Raw genomic sequence first — 15,996 nt, forward strand, 5'->3', positions numbered from 1 at the left:
ATAGCCTAAACCTATTTTATTCAGGTTGCTTAACAGTCAACTTTCGATCCATTTACAATGGAGAACTGCTTCCAGAAGTTGCTCTCCAATGCTGGTTCCTAGTCTGCAGCTATGAAAACCTCTTTATTTATGAAGCAGTGCAGTTTCTACAGCATTGACATATAACCAGTAAATTTACCAAAGCTGTTGCCTAAATGGCTGAAAATTTCCTCAGAGCTGCTCCTACTATGTCACTGCAACTTCAGAGGAAATTTTCAGGCTGTGTTGTTGACATTTCTACTTCTGCCAGTGTCTGGGGAGGGCCTCGCAGCCGACTGATAGAAAAACCTCATTGCTGTCAAAGGTAGCCAGTAAATTGTCATCTTCACAGCCTGGGTGGGTAATCTGAGCAGATAACTCTACCAGACTTTCATTCCATTGAAATGAATGCATCAAAAATGAAGTGGGTTGTACAATGAGTTGGCAAACTAGATTACTGCCTGGGCAATGAAGACAAAAATTTTCTCCTCACTGTTTCAATTCATCTTGTCTACTGGCCACTTCTACCTCTGACAGCACAATGCTCTGGAATTTACACTGGGTTGTGGCCTCTGGAGGCAGGAAAGCAAACCATCCATTTTGGTGTTTCGCCCTGCCTCTAAATGCAAATACACCGTAATTTTTATATTATTTTTTGCTATTCAGTTCGGGTGTACTGTCAGTGATAAACACAGAGTACAAATCAGCTAAAAGGAAGCAAATTAACTCATAAATCTAGCTTGGAACTTAAGCAAAGCTGCTCAGGTAAAAGAGACAATTCTTAGCCAAATATATCACATAATCTTGTTGAAGGCTTCTTAAAAGTCTTCTCCCTGGCAACTGTCTGAGACTGAACCTGACTGCAACTGTGGTGCTATACTTGATCCTGAGATGTGCTTCTGACGACATATCCGCGCCGTGACTAACATGCCTATTTCCACCTCCGTAGCAATGCTTGACTCCGTCCCTGACTTAGTTTATCAGCTGCTAAAACCCTTATCTATGCCTTTGTTACCTCTAGATTTGACTATTCCAATGCATTCCTGGCCGACCTCCCATGTTCTATCCTCCATAAACTCTGCTGCCCATGTCCCACTTCGCACCAAGTATCGTTCACCCATCACCCCTCTGCTCGCTGGCCTATAGTGGCTCCCAGTTAAGCAACACCTTGATTTTAAAATCCTCATCTTTGTTTTCAAATCTCTTCATGGCCTCTCCCCACTCTGCAATCTCTCCAGCTCCACAATCTGCCGAGATATATGCGCTCCTCTAATTTTGGCCTCTCGAGCATGTCCAATTTTAATTGCTCCAGCATTGGTGGGTGTGCCTTCAGCTGCCAAGGCTCTAAGCTCTGGATTTCCCTCCCTAAATCTCTCCACCTTTCTTTCCTCCTTTAGGACCCTCCTTAAAACCTACCTCTTTGACCAAGCTTTTAGACATCTGGAATGTTTTATTACATAAAAGACACTATATAAATACAAGTTGTTGTTGTGAAATAATCATTTAAAAAATAAAATGTCTTTGTTATAATTATAGATGTTTATGTGCTCCACAATTATATAATAGCACTGGAAATGCAAATAATTAAGGATGAAGATATAAAACTTGATCCTGTCACTTTATTTATAGCATTTCATCAAACGACAGTTAATGGGCTCCCAAAGAACTCACAGCGCCTTTGCACACAAGATTGAAATTTACTGTATAAGCCTGCAATAATTTCCATTTTTCATGTACAACTGCTTCAATTCAGGAAATTAAAATGGACATAATTTACAGGGCTCTCTGAGCCACAGTAGTTTCAGAGAGAGAGAGAGAAGGAATGCAACTAAATGAGCAAATGAATGACTGCATGAGTCTCAGTAGAAAGCACATCAAAGAAAGTAATACCTGTCTGTCTCAGCAGGTGGGAGACATATCCTACTCTCTGGCCCAAGAACACAGGGCCTATGAAAGTGTCATGCAGAGAATAACTTTTTTATGTTGGTATCAACACATCTTTTAAAATCCTAATCCTCCTGGAAAAATCTAGTAGTATTACAAACAAGCAGCAACTCAACAGGCTGATGTGCAAATCAATGCAGTAAGAACAAGGGGGGACTGAAAAAAATGTTTCATGTGTTTAATGGTATTTAAAACTCTGCAAATGCCTCAGTTAGTTTATTCAGTGATTAATTGAGCCATAAGAGCCAGGGATACCATGTTCAACGCCTTGCCTGTGATGTGTGGTAATACAACCATGCGCATTTATACAGCAAGTTTATTGCAGTGAAACATCCCATAATTCTCCATAGAAGCATAATCTGCCAAAGGCTGTTACTGAGCCAAAGAAGGACATATTAGGAAGGGTGACTAAAACATTAGTCAAAAAATAGGTTTGAAGGTAGGTATTAAAGGAGGAGAGAGAGGTGTAGAAGTTTAGCAAGGGAATTCCAGGACTTCGGGCCTAGGTGACTGAAGGCATATCTGCCTGTGATGGGGTGAAGGCATGGGGGATGCATAGCAGGCCAGAGTCGGAGTTCCTCAGAGCACTGTCGGGCTGAAGGAGGCTACAGAGATAGGGAGAACTAAAACCATGAAAGCATTTGAGTGCAAGGATGGGAACTTTAAATTTGGGATGTTGATGAACCAGGGCCTAATGTCGATCTGCAAGCACAGGGGTGATAGTTGAGCAGGACTTTGTGTAGATTAGGATACGGGTATGAGTGATTTGGATGACATGCAGTTTATGGGGGATAGAGGATGGGAGGCTGGTCAGAAGAGCATTGGAATGGGAAAGTCTGGAGGTGACAAAGGCATAAGGATTTCAGCAGCAGATGGGTTGAGGCAGGGGCATAGATGGACAATGTTTTTCAGAGTTGGAAGTCGCGGTCTTTGCGATGGAAAGGTATGGGGATGGAAGCCTAGCTCAGGGTCAAACAAGATTGTAAAATTGGAAAAAGTCTGCTTCAGTCTGCGACAGTGGCCGGGGAGTGGGATGGAATCGATAGTGAAGTAACAGAGTGTGTCAGAGGTGGGGGATAGGGGGTGGTGCAAGGAGAATGGCTTCAATCTTCCCAATGTTTAATTTAGGAAATTATTGCTTTCACTGATACATGCTTTAAAAAAATTGTAGTTGTCACTTCCTTGCTCCAAACGGAGGAATGATAACCCTTTGGTCTGATCTTCCTCATTATTTGATTAATGTTTAACCTCTAGATAAAATATTATGTCGACCATCCACCCACCCTACATCCTGCTATATGTGATGGTTGAACAAATGAAGGAGAACCACAGTTGCCAAAAAGGCTGGCAGGCGTGTCAGTCTCTAAGATACTAAATATCATTCTGATGAAAAATCATCAACCTGAAACATTGGCCATGATTTTATCCCAGTGACAGGGGCCCCAGCGGTGGGCAGGAAGTTGGGGAGAGACCCCACCTCAGCCTTCAGTCGGACTCCGGGTGGAATTTCACATGGGCAGCCAATTAATTGCCCGCCATCAGGAGATGCTGTCCCTTTAAGGGACAAGCACCTGCCACCTGAGCTGCTGGCCAATTGGAGGGCAGCAGCTCTGAAAAACCAGTAGTGTCACTGGGAGTGGTGGTCACTGCCAGTATTGCAGGAGGCCTGCATTGGACAAGATGTTGGAAATCCCATGAAGCAGGTGAGTGCAGTTAGGTCACTGGGGCCAGTCAGGTGGGCCCTGGAGATGGGGTGGGGGTGAGGGTGTTGGTGAGGGTGGGGAGGATCTTGCCGCGGGGATGGATATCGCCACCTGGGGGCCACGGATTGCCTCCAGAGTGGGGAACACCCCTGAGCTTACTATGAGGGTGGCAGATCTCACCTGGAGGCATCTCCACGCAGCGTAGACCCCTCTGACTTCAGTAAAACTGGAGCGGAGGCAGGAGGCTGTCCTTTAATTTGGCCACTGAAGGGCCTCAATTGGCTGTGGAGGGAAGGCCTTCCTTGGCATTCCCCACACTGGACAAAATGGCATGGGGACAGGCCAATGTCAGGCATGCCACCCGATGCTATCCCTTGCCGTTTGTATGCCCCTGCCTCCATTCCCATCTTCAAGGATAGGATAGAATTCTGCCTGTTAACTCTGTTTCTCTCTCTACAGATGCTGCCAGATCGGCTCAGCATTTCCAGCATTTTCACATTAAATATGCACAATTTCTCAATGCAAATTGCCAGGTTCATTTACATCTTAAGTTCACCAAGTTCATGTTTGGGTAAAGAAGGATGCGTTCAAGCGGTTTTCCATAAACATGAATAATTGAAATGTCAATTACAAAGAAAGCTCTGACCTTGGTCAACTGCATCTGCTGCTGGTACTGCTTCTGCTTTTCCAGGAACTGTTGGTGTTGCTGTTGAACAACCAGTTGTGCCAGAGCCTGCGTGCTTTGTGGGAGTGGCGCAGAGTGTGTTCGATTAAGTGGCCTGTGGCGTGGCAACTTGTTTGAAGCTCGGAGCGTCGGTGATAATCTCTCGCCCGCTGCTGCCAATGGAGAATGAGCATGAAGAGGAACCACACCTAAAAGACAGCATAATGATTTGGTAAACAGTAACCTAAAGATGATATTTTACAATGTCATATTCCTTCATATTGAAGATTACTATAATAACATACACGATAAGAGAACTGAATTTTATTTTGAGTTTAAAATGCAACATTTATTTATAAATTAACTCAATTCACAATAAGTAATGGAACCATTTTCCTAACTCATGCCCCAGGAATTGCCTATTCCCCAGATGTAAAGGTCAGGACAAAAAGGGCCCTGAGACTCATAATTCCAGGTCTTTCCCCTTGTTAAGTAATTTTGAAATTCCCAGTCCATCAAATTCAGACATTTCAAGGGCTGCTTAGGTGGACATACTTTAGATAGACTCACCCAATCCAGCACACAGATGCAGAGTCCCAAGGAAAATTGGCCACATAATCTCTTATATAAATGTCTCACACAACTGCTTGTAATGGCTCATGTACAGAGATGTCTAAAGTACTAAAGTACAACATCAAACAATAATATTGTCACCAAGGTATCTAAACTTTCAGGTGGACTGAGGCTGACAGCACTTTAGTTACAGAGCAGATCTCAGGAATAAAAAAACAACAAAAAACATTGCAAAGAAAATTGCCATCAAACTCCAGCAATCTCAGTTATTTTGATATCAGGAGACTTTGGGTCACTTCCAGCTAAATATTTGGGTGTAAATCTATGCCAGCTCATTACTGGCAGAAATGCAGGAAACTCACATAAGCTTGTTCCTTTTAATGGGAGACAAAACTACCTCACTGAATAGCAAAGGGATTTGTCCAACAAATCTCAGAATCAAAAATGCTAAGTGCAGAAGAAGGTTACATGGCCCAAAGTATTTGTGCAGCTTTTTGAAAGCTGTTCAATTTGTCCCACTCCTTTGCTCATTCCTTTTCGCCCTGCAAATATTTGCTCTTCAAGTATTTATCCAATTTTCTTTTGAAAGTTATTATTGAATCTGCTTCCATGACCCTTTCAGGCAGTGCATTCCAGATGATAACAACTCGCTGGGTAAAATTGTTTTTCTTCATGTCCCCTCTGGTTCCTTTGTCAATTACCTTAAATCTGTGTCCTCTGGTTACGAACCCTTCTCCCACCAGAAACAGTTTCTCTTTATTTACTCTATCAAAACCATTCAAGATTTTGATCCCCTCTATCAAATCTTTCCTTCACCATCTCCATCCTAAGGAGAACAGCCGCAGATTCTCCAATCTCTCCACATAATGGAAGTCTGTCATTGCTGATACAATTCTAGTAAATCTCTTCTGCACCCTCTCTATGCATTGACATCCTTCCTAAAGTGTGCTGCCCAGAATTGGCCAGAAAACTCCAGCTGTGGCCTAAGTAATGTTATAAATGTTTAGCATATTTTCCTTGCTTTTGTTCTCTGTGCCTCTATTTATAAAGCCGAGGGTCCTGTCTGCCTTTTTAACAGCCTTCTCAGCTTGTCCTGCCACCTTCAAGACTTCTGTATATATATATACCCACAGAGGTCTCTGTTCCTGCAACCCACCCACACTTTATAATTGGTTTATATTGCCTCTCCTTATTCTTCCTAACAAAATTATTCATTTTACACTTCACCGTGTTAAATGCCAGCCTATTTCACCAGTTCCTCCTGAAGTCTATTTTTATTCTCTTTACTGTTTACTATATTTCCAAGTTTCATGTTATCTGCAAACTTTAAATTTTGCTCTGTATACTCAAGTCCAAGTCAATTATATGGGCTGAATTTTAATAGCTCACCACCATTCTTGGTGGCGAACTTCAAAAAGTGCACGGAGCACACACGAGGCGTATGCCTTGGAGCCGCTGCGATGAGGCAGCTCATTAGCATGGAGGAGGCGGAGCGCCCGCCCCTGATGATGCAGAGGGGGCGGGTGCACCATCCCCAGTAACGGCAGCCGGCGCCATTTTTAAAGGGCTTCAAGCCCTTCATTTACATTTTTATTTTTAAAGTCACAGAATGTTTAATAATAAAGTTAGACATCTTTTAACATTTTCAATCCCTTCTCCCACACTCCCAATGACTAATCACTTCATAAATTTCCTTTCCGCCCAAAAAATATTATATTCCGATCCCGACCTTGCCCCCACCGAACTTTATTAACTTTAATCCTCAGCCCTTTCCCATCAACCCTCCACCAATAGGAAGAGTTTTCCCTGCTCCCCCCCCTACCCCTGCCCTGAAAACTTCACTCCTCCCCCTCCCTATCAATGTTATGCCTTGGATCTCCGAACAGAGTTCTGAGGGGGCAGGAGTTCCGGCCACTGGCCAGAATATTGGTGTGGGATGGCCATCACTACAAGGTAAGTCAGTATTCATTCAGTCTAATTTATTTAAATATTTAAATCAAGGCTCCATCGCCGAGCGGCGGGGGTGGGGGCGCCCCGAGGCCTTGCTGCCGCCTGTAAAATGTGGTGGGACCTTCCCAGCATTGAAGCCCATAGCGGACTCTCCCAGAAGTATTTTCTGGGCCCCTCCGTCATGACCCCCGATGTCAGCGGGCTGGTAAAATTCAGCCCTATATGTCAAAAGAGAAGTGATCCCAACACTGACGCTTGTGGGACACCACTGCACACTCTCCTCCAGTCTGAAAAATAACTGTTCGCCACTCCTCTCTGCTTTCTGTCCCTTAGCCAGTTTTTTATCCATGCATTTAATCTCACGTGCTCCAATTTTGCTCACAAGTCAATGATGTGTTACTTTTTAAATGTCCATATACAGAACACCCACCATATTACCTTTTCTGTTACTTCATCAAACAACTCAATCAAGTTAGTCAAATACAATTTGCCTTCAACAAATCTATGCCGGCTTTCATTCATTAACCCATATTTTTCCAAGTGCCAAATAATTTTGTTCTGTATTAATGTCTCTAAGAGTTTCTCCACCACTTAAGTTAACATGACTGGTCTGTAATTGCCAGCTTTATCCCTCTTCCCTTTTAGAACAGGGGTGTAAAATTTGCAATTCTCCAGATGCCTGGCACCACTCTCATATCAAAGGAGGATTAAAATACTTTGGCCAGAAACTCCATAATTTCCACCTTACTTCCCTCATCAAACTAGGATGCATCCCATCCAGATAGGGTGATTTTATTTCTACTTTGAATACTGTCAACCTTTTAAGTACCTCCTCTTTATCTATTTTTATCTAATCCAATTTCTTTACCGTCTCCTCCCTTATTGTTACATTAGCAGCATCCTTTTCTTTAGTGAAGGCAGATGCAAAGTATTCATTTAGTCCCTCAGCCAAAACTACTGCTTCCACATGAAGATCTCCTGCATAAAACTGCGCAAAGATTGAGGAAAATCACATGTACTGACGTTTCAGTGTAAAACCGGTGTATATTAGTCACACGTGAATTGCCTCTCAAAAAGGCAGTACTAACCGCTTTTGCACCATAGTTAAGGTAAAAAAAAATCCAGAAAAGTTCGGGTGTGTATCAGCTAATTTTTTTCTACTTATTTTCTTTTTTTTTCCAAATTTTCAATGATGGTGCCAGGTTCTATATGTTTATTTATAAAGTATATCAGAAGGCATGTTCCTGAAATGGTCACAGCACTTTGTCCTTTAACACTGAGCCCAGCAACGAATGTCAGGCGAAGGGAGGGCACCTACTTAGCATGAGGCTGTTGTTAACATCTTGGCTGTCCTCCTGCTCCAAGTTTCCAGGAAATCTGGCCTCTGGATTCTAGGTTCAGGAGGGCTATTTTGACCCCCTGGAAACACAGGAATATTGAGGCCCAAATTGTCCACAAGTCATGAAGAAAATAATTTCCCTGGTAGAAGTCTTCAGGGGTCCAACTTGCTTCTCTGGCCTGGATCCTCCTGGTTGAGGTATACTTCTGCTCATTATTACACCTACACCTCTCTGCTCATGGTTTAACAGCCTCCAAGGTTACACTGATGATGCCAGAGCATGGGAACCACCAAGGTAGGATGTCACCACTCCTTGCTCAGGGATGACCCTGTAGCGGCATTTAGTGACTGTCCTCACAGGCCATCCTGGAAACTTTGTCCTGCAGCTTGGTCCCAGTTTAACTGAGTCCTGGCTAAGTTTTCAGCCATTCCAGTGGGCTCTGACTGAAGTTACAGCAGGAGTCATCTTGGAACATTTGAGGAATGTTATTCAATTACTATTTCATTCTTTCTCTCATCACTTGACAATGAGCTTCAGTCTAAGCTGCTTTATTTCACAATGAATTTGCATGGCATATACTGCAAAAAAAAATTCTTCTATGCGGGACTTTTCAAAAAGTTGAAAGGTATGATCTCTTCATAATGCATGTTCATGTATAATCTGGTCATTGATGAACTAAGTCACAGATAGGAAGACCTGTAAAGCTGTAACTCTATCGTAGGTAATGTAGAAGTGCTATATGTAGTCATCCAATATTGAATTAGCTCATTCCACCACAACAGCTATTTTATAACTAAAATCTAACTTACAAGATATTTCTTAGGGCTATGGAGTATTCAATGGATGTGCAATCCACTGTGACGGTTTTAAGGTAGAGAGAGAAGATATTCTTCAATTATATTGCATCAGAGTGACATAAAAGGACAGTAATAGAGGCATTGTCTTTGCTGAAACATTATAGTTACTGCTAATATTATTTAGGGATTAACTTGCAGGTCGTATGGTAGATCATAGTAGCTCCAATCTAGTACAATAAACTAATAGATTATTTCCCCTTTGCCAGTACTCTGATAACAGGCCAAAATTAGGAAATCTATTATATATTAAAATTGCCAAGTTGGTCACAACATTTCCGATCAAAATATACTGAAAACTCTTATGTGAGGATTTGTCTAATAAAATCCATAATAAAATGTCAATATCCAACTGAAGTACCTGTCATTTTTATTCATTCATGGGGTGTGGGTGTCACTGGCAAGGCCAACATATATTGCCCATGCCTAAATGCCCTTGAGAAAGTGATGGCGAGTGCCTTCTTTAACTGCTGCAGACCTTGGTGAAGCTGTTCCCACAATGCTGTTAGGGAAAGAGTTCCAGGATTTTGACCCAGCAACGATGAAGGAATAGCAATACATTTCCAAGACAGGATGGTATGTGACTTGGAAGGGAACTTGCAGATGATGGTATTCCCATATTCATGCTGCCATGCTGCCCTTGTCCTTTTAGATGGTCAAGGTCAAGGGTTTTGAAGATGCTGTAGAAAAAGTCTTGGCAAGTTGCCACAGTGCATCTTGTAGATGGTACATATACGGTGTGCCAGTGGCGGAGGGAGTGAATATTTAAAGTGAAAGATGGGGTGATAATAAGAACACATTTTCCCACATTATACTCCATCTGCCAAATGTTTGCTCACTCACTTAACCTATCTATATGTCCCTTTGCAGACTCTCTGTGCCCTCCTCACAACTTGTTTTCCCATCTATCTTTGCATTGTCAGCAAATCTGGCTACAATATACTCCAACCAAGTCAATATAGATTGTAAATAGTTGAGGCCCCAGCACAGATCCCTGTCGCACCCCACTAGTTACAGCAAGTCACTTTTCCCTGAATGGTGGTGAGCTTCTTGAGTGTTATTAGAGCTACAGTCATCCAGGCAAATGGAGAGCCACACTCCTGACTTATGCCTTGTAGGTGGTGGAAAGGCTATGGGGAGTCAGGAGGTGAGTCACTCTCCACAGAATACCCAGACTCTGACCTGCTGTTGTAGCCACAGTATTACTGTGGCTTGATCAGTTAAATTTCTGGTCAATAGTGACCCCCTAGGATGTTGATGGTAGGGGATTCAGCGATGGTAATGCCATCAAATCAAAGTGGTTAGACTCTCTATTGTTGAAGATGGTCATTGCCTAGAACTGGTATGGTGCAAATGCTACTTGCCACTTAGCAGTTCAAGCCTAAATGTTGTCCAGGTCTTGCTGCCCATGGGCACGGACTGCTTCATTATTTGAGGAATTGCAAATGGTACTGAACATTGTGCAATCATCAGCGAACATCCCTACATCTGATCTTATGCTGAAGGGAGGCCAGTGATGAAGCAACCGATAGTTTGGCCAAGGACACTGCCCGGAGGAACACTTCAGCAATGTCCTGGTGCTGAAATGATTGGCTACTAACAACCACAACCATCTTCCTTTGTGCTAGGTATGAGGCCAGCCAGTGGAGAAGTTTCCTTCTGATTCCCTCGGTGATGCAACAGTTGGTCAAATGTTGCATTGATGTCAACAGCAGTTGTTCTAACCTGTTGTTCTCTGGGATTCAGCTGTTTTATTCCTGTTTGGACCAATGCTGTAATAAGGTCTGGAGCCAAATGGTCCTGTCTAACCCTATACTGAGCATCGGTGAGCAGGTTACTGCAAAGTAAGTGTTGCTTAATAACACTGTCAACGACCTCTTCCATCATTTTGCTGATGATTGAGAGTAGACTGATGACATGATAATTGGCTGGATTGGATTTATCCTGCTTTTTCTGGACAGGACACACCTGTGCAATTTACAATTTTTTCGGGTAGCTGCCAGTGTTGTAACTGTACTGGAACAGCTTGGTTATAGGTATGGCTAGTTCTTGAGCACAAGTCTTCAGCACTGCAGCCGGGATGTTGTTGTGGCTTTGCTATATCCAGGGCACTAAACCATTTCTTGATATCACATGGAGAGAATTGAATTAGCTGAAGACAGACTGTTGCGATGGTGGGGACCTCAGGAGGAGGAACAAATGCATGATCCACCCGGCACTTCTGGCTGAAGATGGTTGTAAACACTACAGCCTTATCTTTTGCACTTACATGCTAGACTCTGACATCATTGAGGATGATCATGCTCATGGAGCTTCCTTCTCCACTTAGTTGTTGAATTATCCACCACCAATCATGACTGGATGTGGTAGGACTGCAGGGCTTTAAACTGATTCATTACTTGTGGGATGCTTAGCACTATCTATAGCATGCTGCTTCCGTTGTTAGCATGCATGTAGTCCATGTTGTAACTTTATCAGGTGGGCACCTCATTTTTAGGTACATCTAGTTCTGATCCTGGCATGTTCTTCTACACTGCACATTGAACCAGGGTTGGTGCAATGATAAAGTGAGGATATACTGGACCATGAAGTTATGATTGTGGTTGAATACAATTATGCTGCTGCTGATGGCCCCCAGCACCTCATGGATGCCCAGTTTTGAGCTGCTAGATTTGTTCTGAATCTATCCCATTTAGCTCAGTGGTAGTGCCACAACATGAAGCAGGGTGTCCTCAGTTTGAAGAGGGGACTTTGTCACCATAAGGACTGTGTGGTGGTCAATCCTAGCAATAATGTCATGGATAAATGCATCTGCAGCAGGTAGATTGGTGAGGACAAGGTCAAGTATGTTTTTCCCTCATAGTGCTTCTCTCACAACCTGCTGCAGGCCCATTCTAACAGCTGTGTCCTTCAGGCCAGCTACTGAGCCAATTTTGATGATGGATATTGAAGTCTCCCACCCAGAGTACACTCTTTGCCCTTGCTTCCCTCAGTGCCTCTTCCAAGTGGTGTTCAACATGCAGAAGTACTGTTTCATCAGCTGAGGGAGAGCAAGACGTTGCCCATGTTTGACCTGATGCCATGAGACGTCATGGTGGTCAGCGTCAGTGTTAAGGACTTCCAGGGACATTCCTTCTTGACTGTATACCACTGTGCTGTCACCTCTACTGAGTCTGTCCTACCGGTGGGACAGGATAGGGATGGTGATTGAGGAATCTGGCTGAAGTGTATGATTCTGTGAGTATGACTATGTTGCTTGACTAATTTGTGGGATGGATCTCCTAATTTTGGCAGAAGTCTCCAGCTGTTAGTGAGGAAAACTTTGCAGAAATGATGAGGTGTCATGTCCGGATCTGATACCTAGGTGTAAATTTTAAGTATACTTTGTCATAGCAGTTTGTTATAATTGGGTGGCTTGCTAGATCATTTCAGAGGGCAGTTATTATCATCGCTATTGATGCTAGCATTTTGTTCCAGATTTATTTAATTAACAGAATTTCAATTCCCTAGTTGCCATGGTGAGATCTGAACGCACATCTCCAGATCACTGGTCCTAGCCTCTGGATTACTGGTTGAGTTACATAACCACTACACTACCATTCCCAAATATCTGCTATGCTGCTAGGTTGTGCTGTAATGAGATTTTTTTAAATGCTAAATGTCTCATAATATTAGCTGCTAAAACAAAGTTGCTCAATAGCATATTAAGAATAATACAAAAAACACAAATTGAGTCTACACATACTTGCAGGCTCTAGCCACTGAATCTCATTGTGAAGTAAATCATGAGGGTTCTGAACAGAGTAGACAGTGAGAAACTGTTCCCATTGGTGGAAGGGTCGAGAACCAACGGACACCAATTTAAGGTGATTGGGAAAAGAACCAGAGGCAATATGAGGAAGAATTTTTTTTACGCAGCGAGTGGTTGGGATCTGAACTGCATGGCCAGAGAGTGTGGTGCAGGCAGTTTTAACTGTTGCTTTCAAAAGGGAAAGGTGGTGAAAAAACAAATAAGTGGGACCAACTGAGTAGCTCTTACATAGAGCCAGCACAGGCACGATGGGCCGAATGACCTTTCTGTAACCATTCTATAATTATATGATTCTTACTTGGTATAGGTAAGTGAATGAAATAAGCATTAAAATTTGAAAGTAAAAGTAACATCTTTTGGAACTACTTAGCCCACACACAGCTCCCCTGAACTCTTAACCCCTTCCCCCTGCCAGCCTCCTTTCTTTTGTGGCATTCCATATCTATCATCAACCATCAGTGCCTGATTCCATGATTCACTCACTGCAGCTGGCAGCCTAATGACATCCCTACCCTCATTGATTAACAATTCTATCCAAACAGCCTCTTCCTCCCAACAACTAGCATCTCAGCCTCTCTTGCACTGAGCAGCATCTTGGCCCAGACACTAAGCCAGCAAGAAACTTTTCAATCCTTCCTGTGTCACAAGCAACAATCCAGCCCTGTTCCCAATGCATTGAGAAGATACCACTCACTGATCAGCGTTTTGACTGCATCTACCCCTATCCACCTTAGCCTACTCGAACCCTTCTCCCTTCCCACTGAACAGGGAAATTGTCATTGGCCAGCTCCCCCAATCCACACAGCATTAAAACGAACCCTGGAAACTGTTCTTCCCCACCACTCATTATCCAAATATCCTTTACCCTTGTCCATTTCTTCTTCTCCCTACACTGTCTCTCATTCCCCTCCCTGACTCCATCTACCTCCCAATCACCCTTCCCTCTCCTTTTTTCATTCTCCACTACCCATCATCTTCTCACTCCCTTCTCTTCCATCTCATTGCCCGGCAGGAGCTGGGGAATGTAGATTGGGAGCAGCTGTTTGAAGGTAAATCCACATGTGATATGTGGGAGGCTTTTAAAGAGAGGTTGATTAGCGTGCAGGAGAGACATGTTCCTGTGAAAATGAGGGATAGAAATGGCAAGATTAGGGAACCATGGATGACAGGTGAAATTGTGAGACTAGCTAAGAGGAAAAAGGAAGCATACATAAGGTCTAGGCGGCTGAAGAAAGACGAAGCTTTGGAAGAATATCGGGAATGTAGGACCAATCTGAAACGAGGAATCAAGAGGGCTAAAAGGGGTCATGAAATATCTTTAGCAAACAGGGTTAAGGAAAATCCCAAAGCCTTTTATTCATATATAAGGAGCAAGAGGGTAACTAGAGAAAGGATTGGCCCACTCAAGGACAAAGGAGGAAAGTTACGCGTGGAGTCAGAGAAAATGGGTGAGATTTTAAACGAGTACTTTGCATCGGTATTCACCGAGGAGAGGGGCATGACGGATGTTGAGGTTAGGGACAGATGTTTGATTACTCTAGGTCAAGTCGGCATAAGGAGGGAGGAGGTGTTGGGTATTCTAAAAGGCATTAAGGTGGACGTCCCCAGGTCCGGATGTGATCTATCCCAGGTTACTGAGGGAAGCGAGAGAGGAAATAGCTGGGGCCTTAACAGATATCTTTGCAGCATCCTTAAACACGGGTGAGGTCCCGGAGGACTGGAGAATTGCTAATGTTGTCCCCTTGTTTAAGAAGGGTAGCAGGGATAATCCAGGTAATTATAGACCGGTGAGCCTGACGTCAGTGGTAGGGAAGCTGCTGGAGAAGATACTGAGGGATAGGATCTATTCCCATTTGGAAGAAAATGAGCTTATCAGTGATAGGCAACATGGTTTTGTGCAGGGAAGGTCACGTCTTACCAACTTAATAGAATTCTTTGAGGAAGTGACAAAGTTGATTGATGAGGGAAGGGCTGTAGATGTCATATACATGGACTTCAGTAAGGCGTTTGATAAGGTTCCCCATGGCAGGCTGATGGAGAAAGTGAAGTCGCATGGGGTCCAGGGTGTACTAGCTAGATGGATAAAGAACTGGCTGGGCAACAGGAGACAGAGAGTAGTAGTGGAAGGAAGTTTCTCAAAATGGAGACGTGTGACCAGTGGTGTTCCACAGGGATCTGTGCTGGGACCACTGTTGTTTGTGATATACATAAATGATTTGGAGGAAAGTATAGGTGGTCTGATTAGCAAGTTTGCAGACGACACTAAGATTGGTGGAGTAGCAGATAGTGAAGGGGACTGTCAGAGAATACAGCAGAATATAGATAGATTGGAGAGTTGGGCAGAGAAATGGCAGATGGAGTTCAATCAGGGCAAATACGAGGTGATGCATTTTGGAAGATCCAATTCAAGAGTGAACTATACAGTAAATGGAAAAGTCCTGGGGAAAATTGATGTACAGAGAGATTTGGGTGTTCAGGTCCATTGTTCCCTGAAGGTGGCAACGCAGGTCAATAGAGTGGTCAAGAAGGCATACGGCATGCTTTCCTTCATCGGACGGGGTATTGAGTACAAGAGTTGGCAGGTCATGTTACAGTTGTATAAGACTTTGGTTCGGCCACATTTGGAATACTGCATGCAGTTCTGGTCGCCACATTACCAAAAGGATGTAGATGCTTTGGAGAGGGTGCAGAGGAGGTTCACCAGGATGTTGCCTGGTATGGAGGGCGCTAGCTATGGAGAGAGGTTGAGTAGATTAGGATTATTTTCATTAGAAAGACGGAGGTTGAGGGGGGACCTGATTGAGGTGTACAAAATCATGAGAGGTATAGACAGGGTGGATAGCAAGAAGCTTTTTCCCCAGAGTGGGGGATTCAATTACTGGGGGTCATGAGTTCAAAGTGAGAGGGGAAAAGTTTAGGGGGGATATGCGTGGAAAGTTCTTTACGCAGAGGGTGGTGGGTGCCTGGAACGCGTTGCCAGCGGAGGTGGTAGACGCGGGCACGATAGCATCTTTTAAGATGTATCTAGCCAGATACATGAATGGGCAGGAAGCAAAGAGATACAGACCCTTAGAAAATAGGCGACATGTTTAGATAGAGGATCTGGATCGGCGCAGGCTTGGAGGGCCGAAGGGCCTGT

At 43.6% G+C, this 15,996-nt stretch overlaps 1 protein-coding gene across 20 annotated transcripts in view; it reads right to left on the minus strand.

The window, feature by feature from the left end:
• The window catches only part of LOC137345926 (histone deacetylase 9-like), a 1,063,883-nt gene that overhangs the window by 315,414 nt on the left and 732,473 nt on the right, over positions 1 to 15,996 (minus strand). For all 20 annotated transcript variants that reach the window (XR_010968622.1, XR_010968626.1, XM_068009206.1 and 17 more), the window contains one exon: positions 4,312 to 4,538. Coding sequence is in view for 18 of the 20 variants with exons in the window: in XM_068009206.1 (XP_067865307.1) it covers positions 4,312 to 4,538 (227 nt within the window). In the remaining 2 variants the exon portion in view is untranslated. The remainder of the gene's footprint in view (positions 1 to 4,311; positions 4,539 to 15,996) is intronic.

Source organism: Heterodontus francisci, chromosome 2, assembly GCF_036365525.1.
Source record: "Heterodontus francisci isolate sHetFra1 chromosome 2, sHetFra1.hap1, whole genome shotgun sequence".
Lineage (NCBI taxonomy): Eukaryota > Metazoa > Chordata > Chondrichthyes > Heterodontiformes > Heterodontidae > Heterodontus > Heterodontus francisci.